The sequence below is a fragment of the Capricornis sumatraensis genome, chromosome 8, assembly GCF_032405125.1.
Source record: "Capricornis sumatraensis isolate serow.1 chromosome 8, serow.2, whole genome shotgun sequence".
Classification (NCBI taxonomy): Eukaryota; Metazoa; Chordata; class Mammalia; order Artiodactyla; family Bovidae; genus Capricornis; species Capricornis sumatraensis.
In genome coordinates this window covers 89,520,648-89,538,182 of record NC_091076.1, presented here as the reverse complement: position 1 = coordinate 89,538,182, position 17,535 = coordinate 89,520,648, and the positions used below count along the sequence as shown (strand labels likewise).

General features: G+C 49.8%; 1 protein-coding gene and 1 non-coding gene across 2 annotated transcripts; one reads left to right on the top strand and one right to left on the bottom strand.

The window, feature by feature from the left end:
- Window positions 1-4,026: 4,026 nt before the first annotated feature.
- Window positions 4,027-12,692, bottom strand: PSMB3 (proteasome 20S subunit beta 3). Its single transcript, XM_068978302.1, has 6 exons — window positions 12,624-12,692; window positions 12,114-12,298; window positions 9,522-9,629; window positions 6,744-6,921; window positions 5,022-5,116; window positions 4,027-4,118 (listed from the first exon to the last, which is right to left on the bottom strand). The coding sequence occupies exons 1-6, from the start codon at window positions 12,624-12,626 to the stop codon at window positions 4,070-4,072; spliced, it is 618 nt and encodes a 205-aa protein (XP_068834403.1). The 5' UTR covers window positions 12,627-12,692; the 3' UTR covers window positions 4,027-4,069.
- An 859-nt stretch (window positions 12,693-13,551) lies between these two features.
- TRNAN-GUU (transfer RNA asparagine (anticodon GUU)) lies at window positions 13,552-13,625 on the top strand. Its single transcript has one exon. It is a non-coding gene; the product is annotated as a tRNA-Asn (tRNA).
- Window positions 13,626-17,535: the final 3,910 nt, after the last annotated feature.

Below are 17,535 nucleotides of genomic sequence, written 5' to 3'. Positions count from 1 at the left end.
TGATGCATAGACTTTTTGCATATCTGCTACCACAGGCCTCCTCAGGAGTGGCATCTGGCTGCTTCCTTCAGGATCTCTACCACCTTCTGAGCCTGCTACTGAGGCCTCAGAACTGCGTCCTTTTGTGAGGCCATCAGAGCAGTCTGGGCTGGTCATGAGAGAAAACAACCCTGTGCTGGGGGAGGTACATCCCTGCGTCTTCTCACCTCCTCCCCAGGAACTGGGGACTTAGGATGAGGTGCGGTGAAACTTGTAGATAACTCTGCAAATGGAAAGAAATTTTGTGGAACCATTTTGAATGAATGGATTGGTTTCTTTGGCTTTGTTCAACCTGGTCAAGCTCAGCTTCTGAAGCAGGAGCCAGCAACATCTCTGTGCCCGATGCACAGCATTTAGGTCAGGTGTAATGGAAACCATGTTCTTGGACTCTGCTGAGCTGTCAGAACCCTTCTGGAGAGGCAAACGGGCCGGACAGCTGCCCTGGCCCCCGAAAGGGGCTGTAGGTATCTCTGGATGTCAGCAGCAAGACCGCGAAGTGACTTGGGGAAGAACTTGTACCAAGTGGCTCATGGAGAAAACAGATTTCACTTAGGGAGGGGGTAGTAGGAATAATGTTTGGACTTGATTTCCCCATCTTCTAATCAAGAATGAAAATTTGAATCTGCTCCTGGTCGGGACCAGCAACTCCCGATCTTGGCAGGCTGTCCTCGGGGCCGCCACAGCCCTGGGCTCTCTCCAGCTTCCTGCCATTTGGTCTGCTGATCATGTCCCTCATAATGTGTATGAAAAGTGTAACCAGTTGTTCCCAGTTAAAGGTGAGCTACCAGATATCTAACTTCTTTAACATTGAGTTTTTGTGGGGTGTGTGTTTTTTTTTTTGTATATTGTTTACATTTTGAGAGGTAGCATTCTGTTTTAAATGCTCTTTTTGTTTTTCTGACAGTATTGTTGACCGGGTCAAAACATTTAAGCTGTGGTTTGGTGGATTTTAAATTTTTTTAAAAGGTCATTCTCTGTGCTATCTTCAAAACCTTGGGTTTGGTCCTTTAATTCCTTTGGCATTCAAATATTTGAAAGCTATTTATCTTGGTTTATACAAGGTTTTTCTCTTCTTTTTGTAAGGATGATGTTAAATTTGGTTTGCAGTTTGAATGTAGAGAAAGTGAAGTGATCCCCAAATTTTTGTCTGTCCCTGCTTTTTTCCCAGTCCTCCCATGCCTTGTCTGGCCAGTAGAAGGCATCCAGGGGCAAGTTACTACCCTCACCATCACTCTGGAGCCAGGAAGAAAAGCTGAATGGTTTTACGGCATCCCAGAATAATTTGGGGTCTCCCAAGAACAAAGGCATAAGAATAGGACACGGCTGCCTGGATGAGGCCTGGTTGGGGATAAGGGAGGAGGATTCTCCATTCTCTCCCTCTACCACTTAACCAGTTACAGCTCTTCCCATCCTGCCCCTCTTCTTCTGAAAGTCTGTGCTGAGAAAACTCTCATCTCCCAGGTCTCCTCACCAAAGCGAAGAGTTCCCCTTAAATCTCCACCTCAACCACTAGAAGGCGGCCTCTGGCCCTTGTTCCTGTTAATGAACCACTGAGTCTTCATCCCCCAGTACGAGCTCCTTCCCTGTGCCTTCCAGCGTGGAGGCTACGGGGCAGGCTAGGAAGCCAGCAGTTCCAGGGGCACAGCCCGAGGCAGCGCTCGATGTCTCCTTATTTAGCTCAGGGGTTACTGGTCTGTGGCACGTGCTGCAAGTCGCCCCTGTGGCTGAGTGGCCCTCCCTCGGTCCCCACTACAGGCAGCTTATCCTCCCTGCCCCCTCCTCCTCCTTGTGTTCCTCTTGCCTGTGTTCAGGCCTCGCACAGGTTCCTGTAGTGCTCAGGGCTTGGGACTACATGCTCCTGCCCTGCTTTCTCCCCTTCACAGTCTGCCAGGGTCTGCCCAGAGAGGTGGACCAAAGACCCAGGACTTTTCTCAGTAGCCAATCCCACCCTCCTCTAATTGTCTTTTTATCAAGTTGAAGAGAAAATTTCAGCAATTCCCAGCATTTGAGCTACTCAAATGTTAGGGGCCAGAAGGGACGGTGTGTTTAAAACCACCCTTAAAAGGCTCTGACCTTAGACCTGTGGCTCCCCCAGTTCCAGGGACCCCACTTCTTTCTGGCAGAAATGTGGGGAGGGGGCTCCAACCTGAGCACAGGAATCAAAGGGAAAACACATTCAAACTGCCCCCAAATCTACCAGCCATCTGCAGGGGCTCTGTGACACAGCCCTGGCCTTCTGAAATGAGACACTTAGGAGGTGTCTCCAAAGGGAAGAGGAGACTTGGCTGTCCCTGGCGATCCTTTGGAGGCTGGGGGAGGAAACTTCCAGAGTCCCTTCTCCTTGCTCAGAGCCATTTTGGGAGGAAGTGGGAACCAACAGCCTTTGGGGGCAAGGCCTGGTGCCACTCAGCACACCCAAGCATCAGGTCAGGTCAGTGTAGTAAAAAAAATGTGAAGTTTAGATTCAGCTTTTGGGGGAGCAGGATAAACTACCACCCTACCACATGTGTGTGACTTCTCAATTTCCCATTGCAATTTCCATTTTTTTTAATAGGAATTTTCAAACCCCTGTGCTTGTCTAATGTCTGCTCGGAACAATTCGAGACCCTGTTACTGTTTTAAGATGCATGCATGTTAGAAGATGAATCTCCAACCCGAGGAAAAAAATAAAACTCAAAAAAGCTTTGTGTACACACCTGTTATATGTGAGTCCTTTGGAAATAATCCTTTTATCTTTTTCCTAATTAGAAGGTTTGGGTCTGTTTCAGGGACTGCTTGGGCTAAATCTGGGCTTGAGTTTGAGTAAGAGTCAGGACCTCTGATCACTCTTTTTCAGATGCCGTTAATAAGCAGTGACTAAGGTGGTGCTTAAGAGACGTGGGTTCAGTCGGTGGGTTTGGAAGATCCCCGGAAGTGGCAATGGCAACCACTTCAGTATCCTTGCCTGGAGAAGCCCATGGACAGAGCTTCCAGGTGGGCTACAGTCCATAGGGTCACAAAGAGTCAGACATGACTGAAGCGACTTAGCATGTACACCTGCAGGGGCACAGACCCCGGAGGGTCCACCTGTCAACCACCTTTCCCCTCACCCTGCCCTCTCAGAGGAGTGGACAAACTGCCCGCACTTCCCCAGTGCGCAGAAGCAGCACTTGGTGGAGCCACGCCTCTGTCCCACTCTCCCTTGACCAGCTATGTTGTTGACTTTCAACAAGTCACTTCTACATGCCTCCACTTCTCCACCTCGACTTTTAAATCCAGTGGTTCTCAAGACTGTGGTCCAGGACCACACCTAGGAACTTACAAATCCTCAGGGTCCTCTGCAGCTCGGGACTAGAAACTGCTTTATCAAGCCCTCCTGATGATTATAATGGAGGCTAGAGTTTAGGGAGTACTTGCTTATTAGGGGATCTGCAACAGGTTGCAAGCTGGAATCATTTGGGGAACTTTTGGGAAAAACAGGTGTCCAGGCCCCTTTAAAAGGCCAAATAAATCAGGGATCCTGTGTTTTGGAAGCACCCTAGGTAACTAAAATGTAGCCAAGATTAAGAAACACTACTGTGTAAAGATATTACTTATGGATATGTGGCCAAATTTCTACCTGAAACAAAGAATATTTAAGGGTTTTCCAAGAGTTGAGTATAAAGGATTCTAGGCTTTGGAGTCAAATGGAACATGGGCTTACACCTTTGCTCTACCACAAAGTGGCCTTGGACAAGTTACTTAACTGTCATTAAACAAGGGAAAAAACATGTATTACGTTGAATCAATTTGATGATTAAATTCTAGATCATACAAAGCACCTTGTGCAGGTTCCAGGACAGCAGGTGCCCCACAGTGATCTGTAGAGACCATTCCCACTGGTGGACCAGAGAGCATACTGCAAGTCAAGAAAAGCCGAGGGCTAAGCTGCACCCCAAGTAGCTATTTGTAACTGCCCAGCTGGGGACAGAGATCTGTGGTAAAACACTCAAAGAAGCAGGAGTGAAAGAAAATCTTTTATTAAAAAAAAAAAAGTGGGCTCTGAAAACAGTTAGTCCATGCGGGCCTTCAGTGTCCTCGTGGTGATTTTGTCCTTCTCACTGCAGGGGGAGAAAGTCACAGAACATCTAAATCCATGAGACTGCAGAACAGAGTGCAACAAGCAGCTGTCCTAACTCGGGTTAACTGTTTTGCCCATGCTACACTAACATCAGCTTGTTGCCCTGGCCTATGGTGAGGAAGGGGAAAAGAGACATTTCTGTAGGTGAAGCCATCAAGAGCTAGGATGACTCAAGGCTGGAGTGTGAAGCACTCCAGAGCAGGGCGAGAGCTCCCCAGGCCTAGAGAACAAGGAATTGAGGAAGGAGGTATGAGGTGTTTCACTTCAGTGAATACAGATTCTCAGTATCAGCCCTAATCTGTTTTTCACGGTAATTCAGCAGGTCATCCCATAACAACAGGGTCCAAATGGGACCCTTATTCTGGGACAGTTTCCGAGGAAAGCTGTTGGGAGGGTACTTTTCACTTCAGCTAGTCAGACTCCTGGTGACAGCCCCACACAAGAGGGAAAGGGTGCCAGTAAGGACTCTGGCCAGGGGGTTAGAAGGTGGTCACTGAGCTCGGTGCACCACACAGGTGTGGCTTCCATGCTGGTGCGACCTGGGAGAGGAGAGGAGGGACCCAGGATTTATTCTGATCAATCTGTAGGAGCTCTGCACAGGTCCCTGAGATTTTGGGAACACTGTTCAGGAAGGAAAGAAATGTCTACTGTGAGCAAGAGGAGGCGACTTGGGGCCAGGGAGCCTCACTGGACAGAGGTTGGGGGAATCCAGGTAGGCTCCCAGCTGCCACCCTCAGGAAGCACAGATTTCTGCTATCTGGTGCCTGCTGCAAGAACCCTTCTTATTTCACACCTGACTCGGGGGCTGGGAAGATGGGCTATTTGTGCTGGAGGGGAGAGGCACGTGTCCGCAAGGCTCCCAGACCTCCCAACGCATACTCACATGATGTGGACAATGACTCCCATGCCTGACACCGCATCCCTGTCCACAGCATTCAGCATGGCTTGTGAGATGGTTTCAAACAGGTGCTCTGGATCCTGCCAACAGAGTAGCAGCCTTTCAATCCCCAGAACCTCAGACCTTCACTTGGTCTGGCTCCTTAATTCTCTTTTCTCTAGGCTCAAGGTGCCCAGCTTTGGCACCTCCTGTGTCTGGAGGGACAGTTCCCTGGGTACGAGAAACGCCCTCACCCCCTTCTCAGAAGGAAGCAGGGTTACGGAAGATAAAGTTGAGGCCCTGAACCTCCTCCATTAACCAGCAGTGTGACCTTGAGCAAGTCTGTCCCTCCACAAAGCCTCAATCCCTCTTCTGTAAAATGGGGAGAACAGTCCTCACCGCTCCTCTGTGCCTCACCAGCTGTCTGATGATCTCTCCTCCCACGTGGCTCAGAAGTGCCACAGAACCTAGCCTATCCAACCATGGAACCACTTCCTGCCAAGCCTCTCCCATCCTCTATATCCTCTATCTTGGCTGGCTTAGCTAGAAAACTCAAGTGTCCTCAGCATCTCCACCATTCTCACTTCTGTTTTAAGGGACCAAGTCCTCTAGACTCTGGCTGCCCTGCTCCCCCAATGCCACCTTCTTTGCTCAGGACCTCAGCACCTCCTGCAGGTGCCAACAGCCCACTGTACCAACCTGCAGGCCTCCGGCTCCTAGGGTCTCTTACTACCTTAGACACCATGTCAGAAGAAAAAAGTGCCAATTCCTTGGCATGCCATCCAAGGCATCTGCAAGTCTCATTCTGACCTCAGGCTCCGCCTTTCTCTAGCCCACATTCTGCCCACACTCCAGCAACCACAGCAAGCTCTCTCCAGTCACTCAACTCCCCACGCCCCTCCTGAACCTCTGACCTTTGCACAGGCTGTTCCTTCTGCCAACCAGGTCCTTTCTTTCCTCCTCTTCCCAGTCAGCTTCATTTTAACAGATAACTGGGTGTCTGTCTGGCTTCACTGGCTGCAATGGGCCCTGAGGATGGACTTCCTGGTTTTCCTGGAGCCTGGCAGAACTGGCACACCAGATAACCCTCCCTGTCAGGCACTGTTCCCATCTTTCCAGGCCATTTCCTCACACCACCACTCGTAAGACAGGTTCTACTATTATGCCTGCTTTACAGCTGAGGAAGTGGAGGCATAGAGAAGTAAAGTGACTTACCCAAGAACATAACTAATTTAGATGGTAGGTGGATCTGGGTTCCCAACCCAGACAACCTGGCTCCACAGCCTGTTCTGCTGAGCTGCCTCTAAATAATTCTGCACCCTGTTAAATCTGTATTCAATGAATGGATGTGAGAACCCCATAAACCCCACATGAGGAATTATTTGTCACTGTAGCAAATATCTGACTGAGGTCTCCTCACAGAAGGTGCTCTCTAGGACCCAAGGCTCTGGCAGATGAAGTTCCTGGTCACCCTTCCAAGGCTCAACGGCTGTGGCTTTCTCTCCTGCCCACACATTCTCCCCATTGTTGTTACTCTTTTGCAACCCCATGGACTGTAGCCTGTCAGGCTGATCTGTCCACGCAATTTCAAAGGCAAGAATACTGGGGTGGGTTACCATTTCCTTCTCCAGGGATTCTCCTCATTACCAGTCAGGTAAACACATTTTCCCCTGATGGTCAAGGAGTGGGCACCTCAGAACTCAGCCCCACTCCACGCCAACAACTCACCATGTTGGGCTCCCAGAGAGACTCGCACATCCCGTACATTTGTTCAGTGCAGGTACCACTGACTACAAAGTCATCGGTCACCATGGGGCAGCCAATAAGGTCTAGAGAGCAAATGAAAGGCTTAAAGGTCTTCGGGTCCAATCCGGCAATGACCGGCTCCGTGTAGTAGGGCCCAAACCTGTGGGACCAGGAGCAGAAAGAGAAAATGGCACTCAAGGACATTTCCTTTCCTGTTTAGTCTATCCAGACAAGGCCCTGGCCCAGATCCAAATCCCCCTTCCCCTCCTCTCCTGGCATCTATAAATGCGCTAAGACTTCTTCTTTTCTCTGACTCGTCCCTGCATATTCTCTCACCACTGGCCCTCTCTTCCTCTTTCTTTCTTTGGGAATTCTGTTTTGGTTTTACCCTACTCTCCCCTATCCTCATCCAGGTCCTATCACCGTTCAGTCTTCTATTTATGCACCTATACCTTTACTCCTTTCAAAAAAAGATTTCAAGCAGCTGGTAGAAAAACACTGAAAATAAAACTGAGCCACTAAAACATAAGCCATTTGCAATAACATGGATGGACCCAGAGATGATCACACTAAGTGAAGTAAGAAATACTACATGGTATCACTTATGTGGAACCTGAAACATGGCACACACTTATTTGTGAAACAGAAACAGACTCATAGACATAGAAAACTTACAGTTACCAAAGGGGAAAGGGAGTGGGGAGGGATAAATTAAGGGTTTGGGATTAGCAGATACAAACTACTATGTATGGAATAGTTAAGCACGGTCCTACTCTACAGCATTATGTTCAATATCTTATCAATATAACGGTTATTCAATATCCTGTAAAAAAAACACGTGAAGTGAAGTGAAAGTTGCTCAGTCATGTCTGACTCTTTGCGACCCCATGGACTACACAGTCCATGGAATTCTCCAGGCCAGGATACTGGAGTGGGTAGCCTTTCCCTTCATCCAGGGGATTTTCCCAATCCAGGGATCGAACCCAGGTCTCCTGCATTGCAGGGGGATTCTTTACCAGCTGAGCCACAAGGGAAGCCCAAGAACACTGGAGTGGGTAGCCTATCCCTTCTCCAGCAGATCTTTCCAACCCAGGAATCAAACCGGGTTCTCCTGCACTGCAGACGGATTCTTTACCAACTGAGCCATCGGGGAAGCCCTTGAAAAAAAACCATAATGGGAAAGAATATGCACATATATATAAAACTAAATCACTTTGTGCTACTAGAAACTAACAAAACATTGTAAATCAGTTCATTAAAAAAAGGTCTTCCTATGCACCACCACCAGCAAAAAAAACCCTCTGAACAGAATACAAGACACTCAAAGTAAACACAAAGTTTTGTTCTGAGTCTCCCAGCAGGCAAAGCAAAAAAAATACTCAGTGAGGTGGATTATTGTCATTGTCTACCATCAGGAAATACCAGCTCATCAGAAACTTGTTCTAGACCTTGAGATCTGAGAAGAATCTATCTTAAGAGATCTTCATTCATTTATTTATTTAGAGAGGAAAATACAGTTGATTAGGCAGGAGACACTGTTAAACACCGGGCCAGCTCAAGGGAGAGCTGACCCGTTTTGTGGGCTAGTAGCCAATTTCTATAGTCTCAAAGACAAAGAAACTTCCTGCCGGAAGGGTGGCATTAGGTGATTGGTTAGGGTGCTATAGAGTGGGTATTTTACCTAATACGGAGTCAGGGAGTTGGCTGGTTTAGGTCAGGGGGTCTCAAGGCAACAGCTGTTATGGGGCTTAGTCAGTTCCAGAGATGACCTTGGTACAGGGTTCCACAATCCCCACTCTTTTTATTTATGGGTCAAATCTTTGGCCCCTTAACACCCTGTTTGTGACTGATTATCTAGCCCCATCTCAAGCCATGAGGACTCAGGTCACTGGGGAAAGGGGTGATGACTGCTCTGACATCAGGATGTCATAGGGTCCTAGGTCATCATAGGGATCTTTATATAGGAAATACTCAAAAAGTAATGGCCACTATCCTCAACAGAAACAGTAAGTAAACAGACATTATTCATGTCTTATATCAGTTCTCAGTAATATCCATAGGCATGATCTTAAGGTACAACTTTGTAAAAAATAATTCTAAATAAAAAATAATAATTGTTAGGTAGAGGAAGAGGTCAGAGCAGTGCACTTTGATCTGGTCTTTCTCCAACAGATTCCGAGATATCAAATTTCTCTAAGAAATTAATTTTGTATTTTCCCCTCAATAAACTGAAAATAAAGTTAAATAAGAATGTCCTGTATTATCTGGGTAACAACCTTAAAACTAAATACAACAACACAACTCAGGGCCTGCGCTTATACTTCCAGTCATGTTGATGCCAAGGTACCACCTGAAGGTTAGTGTTTACTTTTTATTGGCAGTATTAGGGGCTCCTTCTTGTCTCACCATAAAGTTCTCAAATGTCAAAAATTAACATACCCAATTCCTAGATTCCATGTATTCCAGAGAATCTAATGATCATGACAGAATGAACTCTGGGGTAAGGGTGGCTCCTGGCTGGGAGACTCCTGGGCAAACGTCGGTAGCATTAATTTTGTTGCCTGGGAGCAAGTTTATTTGCTGTTTGCATTCCCTGCCTTCTTCTGAAGTAGCCCTTTTTCTTTCTTATTTGATTGTTAGGCCCAGAGAAAACATACCCCCCAAAGTAAGGATACTGTCCTACAAATAAGACATGAGTCAGCCAGGGGGAACCTCCTTCCTAGGTATGTTCCCCAAGTCCCAGGCTACACTTCTACTCACCGTTTCTCGTACAAGAGGTTGGCCACCATACTCATGAGGGTGTAAGGTTTGATCTGCCGGCCTTCCTTCAGCTCATACAGGTTCAGCCGGAACTTGAGGCGCTGGGCACTGTGGTAGAAAGAGAAAGTGTGTTAGCAAGTAATTGCTGAATGTCCCCTGGTGTCCACCTCATGGAGGTCAGGAGGTGCCTAAGGAGACACATAAGCCCAAACTTGCCAAGAGACTCCTCCCCATCTCCCAGTGATTTTCTTACCAGAAGTCCAGCCTCATGCCCACTTTGAGGTTTTGTCCAACACTTCTACCTGTAAACATGCCACTCTGCTAACCTTTTGCCTCATACTTTTTCTGAGGTGAGAAAAGGGGAGTAAAGAAGTGGGTTCCCACCGCACCCCACCCCCCCAACACACTTTTCTGAGGAATAGTTTATACAGCACACTCTGGCCAGGAGCCTGAATGCAGACATAGTGCGGCAGCTCACAGTAAAAGAGCAGTAAACTGAGAGAGCTGCCTTGGGCTAAGTCTTCCTCTTCCCACTTAATTTTTCCATTCCTAAGGTGGGGACAAAGTAAGTCATTTGGCAGTGAGAGAATGTATGAGTGTTAATAAACAGCAGCAGCTGCACTAATGGACTGAAAGACACCTAGGAAAATAGGCCACGCCTCCTCCAGTGCCATCTCAGAGCCCAGGGATAGGCCCTGCAGGGAGCAGACCAGTGAGAAGACTGCTGGAAGCGGAGCACTGGGTCACAGGACGCCAGAAGAAAGACACAAGCCTAAGCTTCATCATACAGTGAGGAAACTGAGGCCCAGCAAAATTAGCGATGACTGCCCACAAACATGCAAACTTGGTGAGAGAAGCCTCCTGAAGAAAAGAAAATAGTGTGAGGCGAACAGCTGTGATTAGAGACAGGAAGACTAATGGGGGCCTTCACAGTGACAGGAACACTAAGCCATCACTCTCCAGTTCCACCAGCACCGGGATAAAAGGGCTGGTTGGTTCAGATCTCAGGAAGAATATCCAAATGACATATATTCTTGAGACTTTAGGAAGATTTAAAGGAAATGAGAGGAAAAAAGTCCTGACAAGCTCCCATCCACATTTGTTGTTGTTCAGTCGCTAAGTTGTGTCCAACTCTTTGTGACCGCATGACCTGCAGCACGCCAGGCTTCCCTGTCCTTCACTATCCCCTGGAATTTGCTCAAACTCAAGTCCACAGAGTCAGTGACGCTAACTAACCTTCTCATCCTCTGCTGCCCTCTTCTCCTTTTGCCTTCAATCTTTCCCAGCATCAGGGATATTTTCTAATGAGTCAGCCCTTCGCATCAGGTGGCCAAAGTATTGGAGCTTCAGCTTTAGTATCAGTCCTTCTACTGAATATTCAGGGTTGATTTCCTTTAGGATCAACTGGTTTGATCTCCTTGAAGTCCAAGGGACCCTGAAGAGTCTTCTCTAGCACCGCAATTCAAAAATATCACATCAGGAACTGTCAATCTTCTAAGAACCATGTCCAAGAAGTGCTGCTGCTTAGGCCACCTGTAACCCCATCTTCCTTCTTGAAACTTTGACCCTGACTCTTTTCCTCTTGTCTCTCTTCTTACCCCACTACTGAATATACAGTTCAGCTCTCGAGTTGTCACTTATTTTTTCCCTCTATACATTTTGTCTCTCTGTAATCTGTTCCCATAGATTTAACAGATCACCAATGCCTATCCAGCCCTGAGCTATAATCTCAAGACCTCAACTGCTCACAGAATATTTCTACTTGGCTTGGCTTGTCACTTCAAAACTGGTATCAAAATCAAAGTCATCACCTTTCCCCTAAAACTAGTCTTCTCAATTTCAGTCAACATGTTCAAAACAAAAATCATCTTTGAAACATTTCTGGATTGCCTACATGTCAAGTAATAAACTAAACACTTAACAGATAAAAAAGACATGAACCCCAACCTCAACGCACAGCTCTTTGGCCTCACAATATCCAAGTAGCCACTGAGGTAAGTCAGCAACAACTCTCAGAAATGCCTTCTTTTCCTTTCCTACCACACCACCCCATTATGACCACAACCCTCACACCTCACAGAATCACTTATTTCATCTCCCCAATTCTCCCTTTTCTCACAAAATCACTGTCAACTAAACAGCTACTCTAGCAGTTAATATGCACCAGCTCATTATGGATTAGTTATCTTTCGATATGCCTGCCTTGTCTCCCAACTAGACCACTTGTAGTTCTTTAGGGACTGAGCATGAGCCTTGGCCTCAGAAATTGGGATCCTGAGAGTCATTCATTAGCTTACACCTTGAGCAGTAAGACTCTCTGATACTTTGTTTCCTCATCTGCAAAATGGGAGAGCAACATGGTGATGTATGTTCTTAAGAGGATTAAAGTCCATGAAGATAAGGTGCTTTCAACAGTATCTGGCTCAGAGTAAATGCTAACCTGGTTAGGATCCACTCTATCGTTTACAATGTTCGACAAAGTCTCAGATTCACTGGTGGTGTTCAGTAGAAGACTGACACCCAGGCCACTCATCCCGCTAGGCAAGGCTAGTCCAAGAAGCGTGGGTGTGGGTGGGAACCCCCGACACTTACACTGTCTGGACGTCGGTGGCAAGACCCGCCAGGCCGATGTACAGTCGGTCGCCCATGGGAAAGATCTTCTGGAAGTCCGTGGTCACCATCTGGGCCTGGATCCCGAAGCGCCTGTCAGCAGCGATGGCCACACAGTTCTTCCCCTTCATGGCCATGACGGCCCCTCCGTTATAGGACATAATAGACTGAAGCAAACAGAGCGGAGGGGCTCAGCTCGAGGGGCAAACAAGGCCATAGCACCCGGCGCAGCCCCTGATTCGCAGGCTTCTCTACGCACCGTCCTCCACTCTGGAGGCGCCTGGATACCCTGAACTCCAGCTCTGAGGTTAGCGCTGTGAGGCTGCGAGGAGCCCCATTCCCCGCCGCGGTCCTCACCAAGGTTCGCTCCCCCTTCAAACTGAAGTGGCTTCCTTCAATCGATCACCTCTCGACCTCCCAAACTTCCCATGACCTCCCCTCCCTATTCCTCTATTCCTACCCCAAGTCCCTTTTCTTTGCTCCCTGTCTCACCATGATTGCGGTGTGTTAGGACCTCCAATCGCCACAATTCCAGCAAACCTGCTAAGGGCCTCACTACGCAACCACCCTCGCTGCTTTCTCGCTATTGGCTGAGAGGCCGACCCTTCCGGAACATTTTGACTTTCTATTGGCTCTGCATCTTTGTCAGTCATCAGTACAGGAGTTTGGTTGAGAAGCCAAAACCTAGGTAAGGAAAGCGCAAAGTGAAAAGTCACTGTGAGTGCGGAAGAGCTCGGCGTCGCGGTGCAAGCTGGGATAGCGGTGGACCCAGTCTCTGGAAGCCAGAGACGCCGGCCGGAACTTCTGTCCACGTGGGCTGGTGAAACCCGAAATAAAGGGCTTTGGCTCCAGTAAAGGGCTACCGGGTTGGTTAAGGGCACGCTGTGCGGTCGGGGATACTACTCATGAAGCTTGTTTCATTTATTCATTCCAGAAATCCTTACATCTGTTGTATGCCAGGCACCATGCTAGGCTCTGGACATGCACTGAACTAGAACAGCGTCCGGTCTTTGGGAGGCACCCATAAAGTGCCTATTTACTGTTAAGAGGGAGAGGGGCGCTGGGAGGGTGTCGCAGATATTCTGCGGCTGCAGGGGTTGGGCTGCAAAGGGGGCATTTGGAAGCTGCAGGTCGACTTCACGTAGCCTCATTATCAGATCACCCTAAAGAAGAACGTTCCGGACTTCCCCACGTCTAAGATCTAGACGAAGCAGGCGACAATTTCGCCAGCCCCAGCCACCCTCGAGCCAATGCAGGGGAGGTTGAACGTCCTGCCTACTCCCATCCCTAGATCGAGACCCTTCCCTTAGTCCCTTGGGTCTGACTTCTCTCGTCCCGTTATGGAATTTGTTTAGAGTCTTCCGCTGTCGCAGGCTCACGCCCATTGACTCGGCTCACCGCCACTGCAGTAGTTGTCACAGTCTCTGTGGCGCAATCGGTTAGCGCGTTCGGCTGTTAACCGAAAGGTTGGTGGTTCGAGCCCACCCAGGGACGTCTCCTTTTTCCCACCATAAAAAAGGAAAATCTGAAGGCATTATTCACTCAACCGCTGTAAAGCCAAATTTTGTATTGAAATAGCAGAGACAACGCTTTTTCTACAGGAAATCAGAGGGTCATTGTGATTGAAAATTCGTTGTTCAGTTAATGACAGGATTTCTACAGCACTTCCCTCCTCCACCTACCTCCAACCCCGCCCCCAAACTGGATTGCCGGAAAAGCAAAGACAGGTTTTTGTCTCACCGTGCAATACGTTTCAGGTTGCATTTTTCGTCAAGATTAAGAATAAATTTGCAGTGGAGATCGGTCAGTTTTCCACTGTCTGCCTCTATTGATGTTACAATCTCGAAATGTTACATTTGGAAAGGAAGAAAATAGCGCTAGAGACAAAGGCAGTGACAAATTGAGGGATGAAGAGAAAGGTGAGAAAGGGAGAACACAGCTGTGATATATGCAGAGAGAAAGAGGAGACATGACAAATAGGCGTAGTGGAAGGGAAATGGAGAAAGGGAAAAGACTCAATATGAGAAGCATGAGAAAAAGGAGTTGGACAACAACAAAACAGGTTCTTTTTCTAGAAATACAGAGAGGTGGGGAAGAAGATGGGGAAATAGAAGCAGAATCTAGGGACATTATTTTGGGGAGAGAGGAGTTAAAGAGCACAGCAAAGATATTCATAAAATGTCTAGAGGAGCTGCTCTCTCCTAACATTGTCATCCTCTTCCGGATCTTATCACCACAGTATCTCTTAGTATATGTGCTGGAAATAATTACCTAGATTCCCGAGTTCCTGCCCTCCAGAAGCTTTTGGTCTAAGACAGCGACTCTTCTGGTGAAGAGTCTGTCAGCTAGGTGACCTCCTGAGATATTACAACTAACACAATCCAGGGGAAGCTTTGGCACCTCATGTCTGCCAGAGATGCATCCCTGGGCTGGGAGTGGCAGACTCGGCTTGCTTTTAGGAGGCACTGTCTCAAGCAGTTCCCTTCCACATTTGGTTTCTCCTCAAGGTTGGGCTCAGAGGAGTCCTCTTTTGAAAACCTTCTTCAGTGCTCATCCACCCTTACAGGGGGAGGGAAGGAATGGCAGTGGTAGGTGGTAGCAGCAAACCCAAGGGATACACAATGCCCATAGAAGCTAACGGGACAGGCTATGTAACCCTCCAGCTTGCCCCCAGTACTCTTATGCCCTGTGGGCATAAGCCGGGCTCATCAGCTTTACGTCCCCTGTGCTTAGTGCAATATTTGACAGTGGCACATGACAGGTGCTTTTTGGTTGGGAAACCAGAGAACTTCAGAATTGAGAAGGGTTTGGTCAGAAGGTTCCCCTGATAAGCCAGAGAGGCCAGGGATGTGGGGACTGGAAGGTGACTGAAGTGATTAAGACGAAGTTGCAGTAGTAGTGGGGGCTTCAGCATGCTCCTTCTGTCTTGTGGTTTGTGACTGATGCTTAATAACTATCTGAGGAACCAGTGAACGGATTCCCAATGAGCACAGTGGCACCCTCGGGCAGCACTCCAGGATTAATGGACCGCAGTGGGGACTCAGAGGGACATCAGCCTACTTCCCTTTAGCTGATAGCCTCCCACCCTCAACCAGGCAGCCCCTGAGTGCCCCCTGTGGATCATGGGTGAGACGGAGACCTTCGCGTAACCCCTACAGATTTCTCTCACCGGGGATCTTCTAGCTTGAAAGGAGTCGCAGATCAGGAGTCCCAGCTGCTCTCCCCTCTGGCAGGGTGACTGGGGGACTGAAGAGGATTCCCGAGTCTTCCCGGGCAGAGTCCACGATGCCCGCAACACACCTGCCCCAGGGACAGTGGGCGTGTCCACGCCAAGAGCCCCCATTCAGTGAAGGGCGGGAACTCTCATTCTCCCAGTACAAGGAGGGAGAGGACAGCAGGTGATCGAATCCTCCCCTGTCTCTACTCCCAGGGGTTCTCAGACCACCCACCCTGGGCGGGAATCTCTCTAGCCCTTCCTCTTCCCCCCGCCCCCGCCCCCACTCGGTGGGTGTGAGCCAAAGGCTAAAGCTGGGGTCACTTGGAGGCCAGTGTCCACAGGTCTCCTGGTCACTAGCCAAAGGGTGAAAGCATTCAGTCCAGGGGCCTCAGCTTCCGATCTGCCTGGACTGCCAAAGAGGAGAGAAGGAGGAAGAGGCAGGCGGGTCCGATCCTTGCTGAAGATTTCGTTTCCTAATTTCCTAACTTGAGCCACCCACCGCCAGTGCGCTTAATGGCGCTTCTGGCCGAGTAATCGAGCTCTTTGGAGCGACTGACATAACGACCATCCCTAATAAATCCTGAATAACGAATACGCAAATCGACCGTCCTAATGAGGCGGGCCCACCGTAGTCTCCATAATGTAATATCGATCGGCTTCCCCGGCTCCGGCCTCAGCTGCTGCTCCTAGCTCTTCCAAGCTCCCTGCTAGTTCTCTCCTCCCGGCAGGAGCCACTGGAGACCGAAGCCCGGAACCACGGTCGGAGTTGGCGGGCACCAGCGGTCTTTGCGCTCACCGGGGCGAGCGAGGCGCACCAACAGTGCAGAGCTCAGAGCGCGATCGGCGTGCGGGCGAAAAATGCGGGAATCAGTGCCCCGCAGAGAAAAAGCGCGGGCCCACTTCCGAGCTCCGGCGCCCCGTTTTCGAATGCATTCGGGTCTCTCGCCTTCGGCCAGATTATTGTGTCCCGGGCCCGGAGCCTGAGCTGCCGTCCTCAGCTTGCCTCCCGACCCAGGTTGCGTCTCGTTCTTCGCCCAAACACACCTAGGCGCCAGACTCCACCACAGCAAACGAGCCCCGGCCGCGAGATGGGCCCCCAGGCCTCTGCCTTCGTCCTCCCGGCAGTTGGCGCCCCTGAAGAGGCCGGGTTGGGTCCCGGACGCAGCGTTTTAGAGCTGGTGATCGGGCGGCCGAGGGGGTCAGGGGGTGGGAAGGAGTCGCTCGTTCTCACTCATGCAGTTATTAATTTCAAGAGAGTGTCACTTAGAGTGAATGAAAATAACCCGGACGCGTGGCCAGAGGCATCGCGTCCCAGCCCGAGCACAGCGCCCTTTGGTCGAAGCCGAGACGTGGAGGACTGTAGAGAGAGTCACATTTCAGCCGAGTCCTCATCTCACCGGTTTCCAGGCGCCCCAGCTAGGGGCGAGGACCGCAGGGTCTGGGGGAAAGGGGTGCGCCCACATATTTTGGGGACAGAGGTTAGTTGAGGAGGATAACAGAGAAGAGAATTCATCCTCCAGGGTCAGGGGCTGTTGAAAAGAGTGAGGTCGTAGTCTAGTTTTGGGGGGCCAGGCACCGCGTTGGGGGCGCAGCGCGTTAGCCTCTCCCCCACCTTCTCTTCCCCGCTCCGCAAACACCCTGAAGGAATGAGGTCACGTGGGTGAGTAGTGGGCGGGACCTACTCTTGTCTGGAGGAAAAAAGCCATTTTGTCCCCCCCCTCCGAGTCCCGGTTCCTCCCCTCCCCCCTCGGTCCCCTCCCCTCCCCTCTCTCCCTCCCACCCCAAACCGCTTTCACAAACTCCTTTCTTACCATAGGTTTCTCCCCTCCCGCCGCCCGAGCGAGCGACACGGCTGCGGCCCCCCTCCCCTCCCTTCCCTCCCTCCCTCCCATCCCCCCCTCCCCGAGACCCACCGGACCCCGAACCCAGGTAAGCGGACGCAGTCTCCCCTCTCCTCTCCTTCTCCGACCCTGTAACCATCTGGGGACTGGGACGCGGGCCGGCACATCCTTCTTTACAAACCCCTGCCCGGGGAGGCTCTGAGCCCGGCCTGGTCTCGCGTCTCCGCCCCACCCCCGCCGGCCCCTCTCCTAGCTCGCCCCGTCCGCCTTTCTTTCTCCCTTTTTTCTCTCCCCTTTTCCTTTTCCTCCCTTCCAAGATGGCCGAAGTGGGTTCCCCCTTTTAACG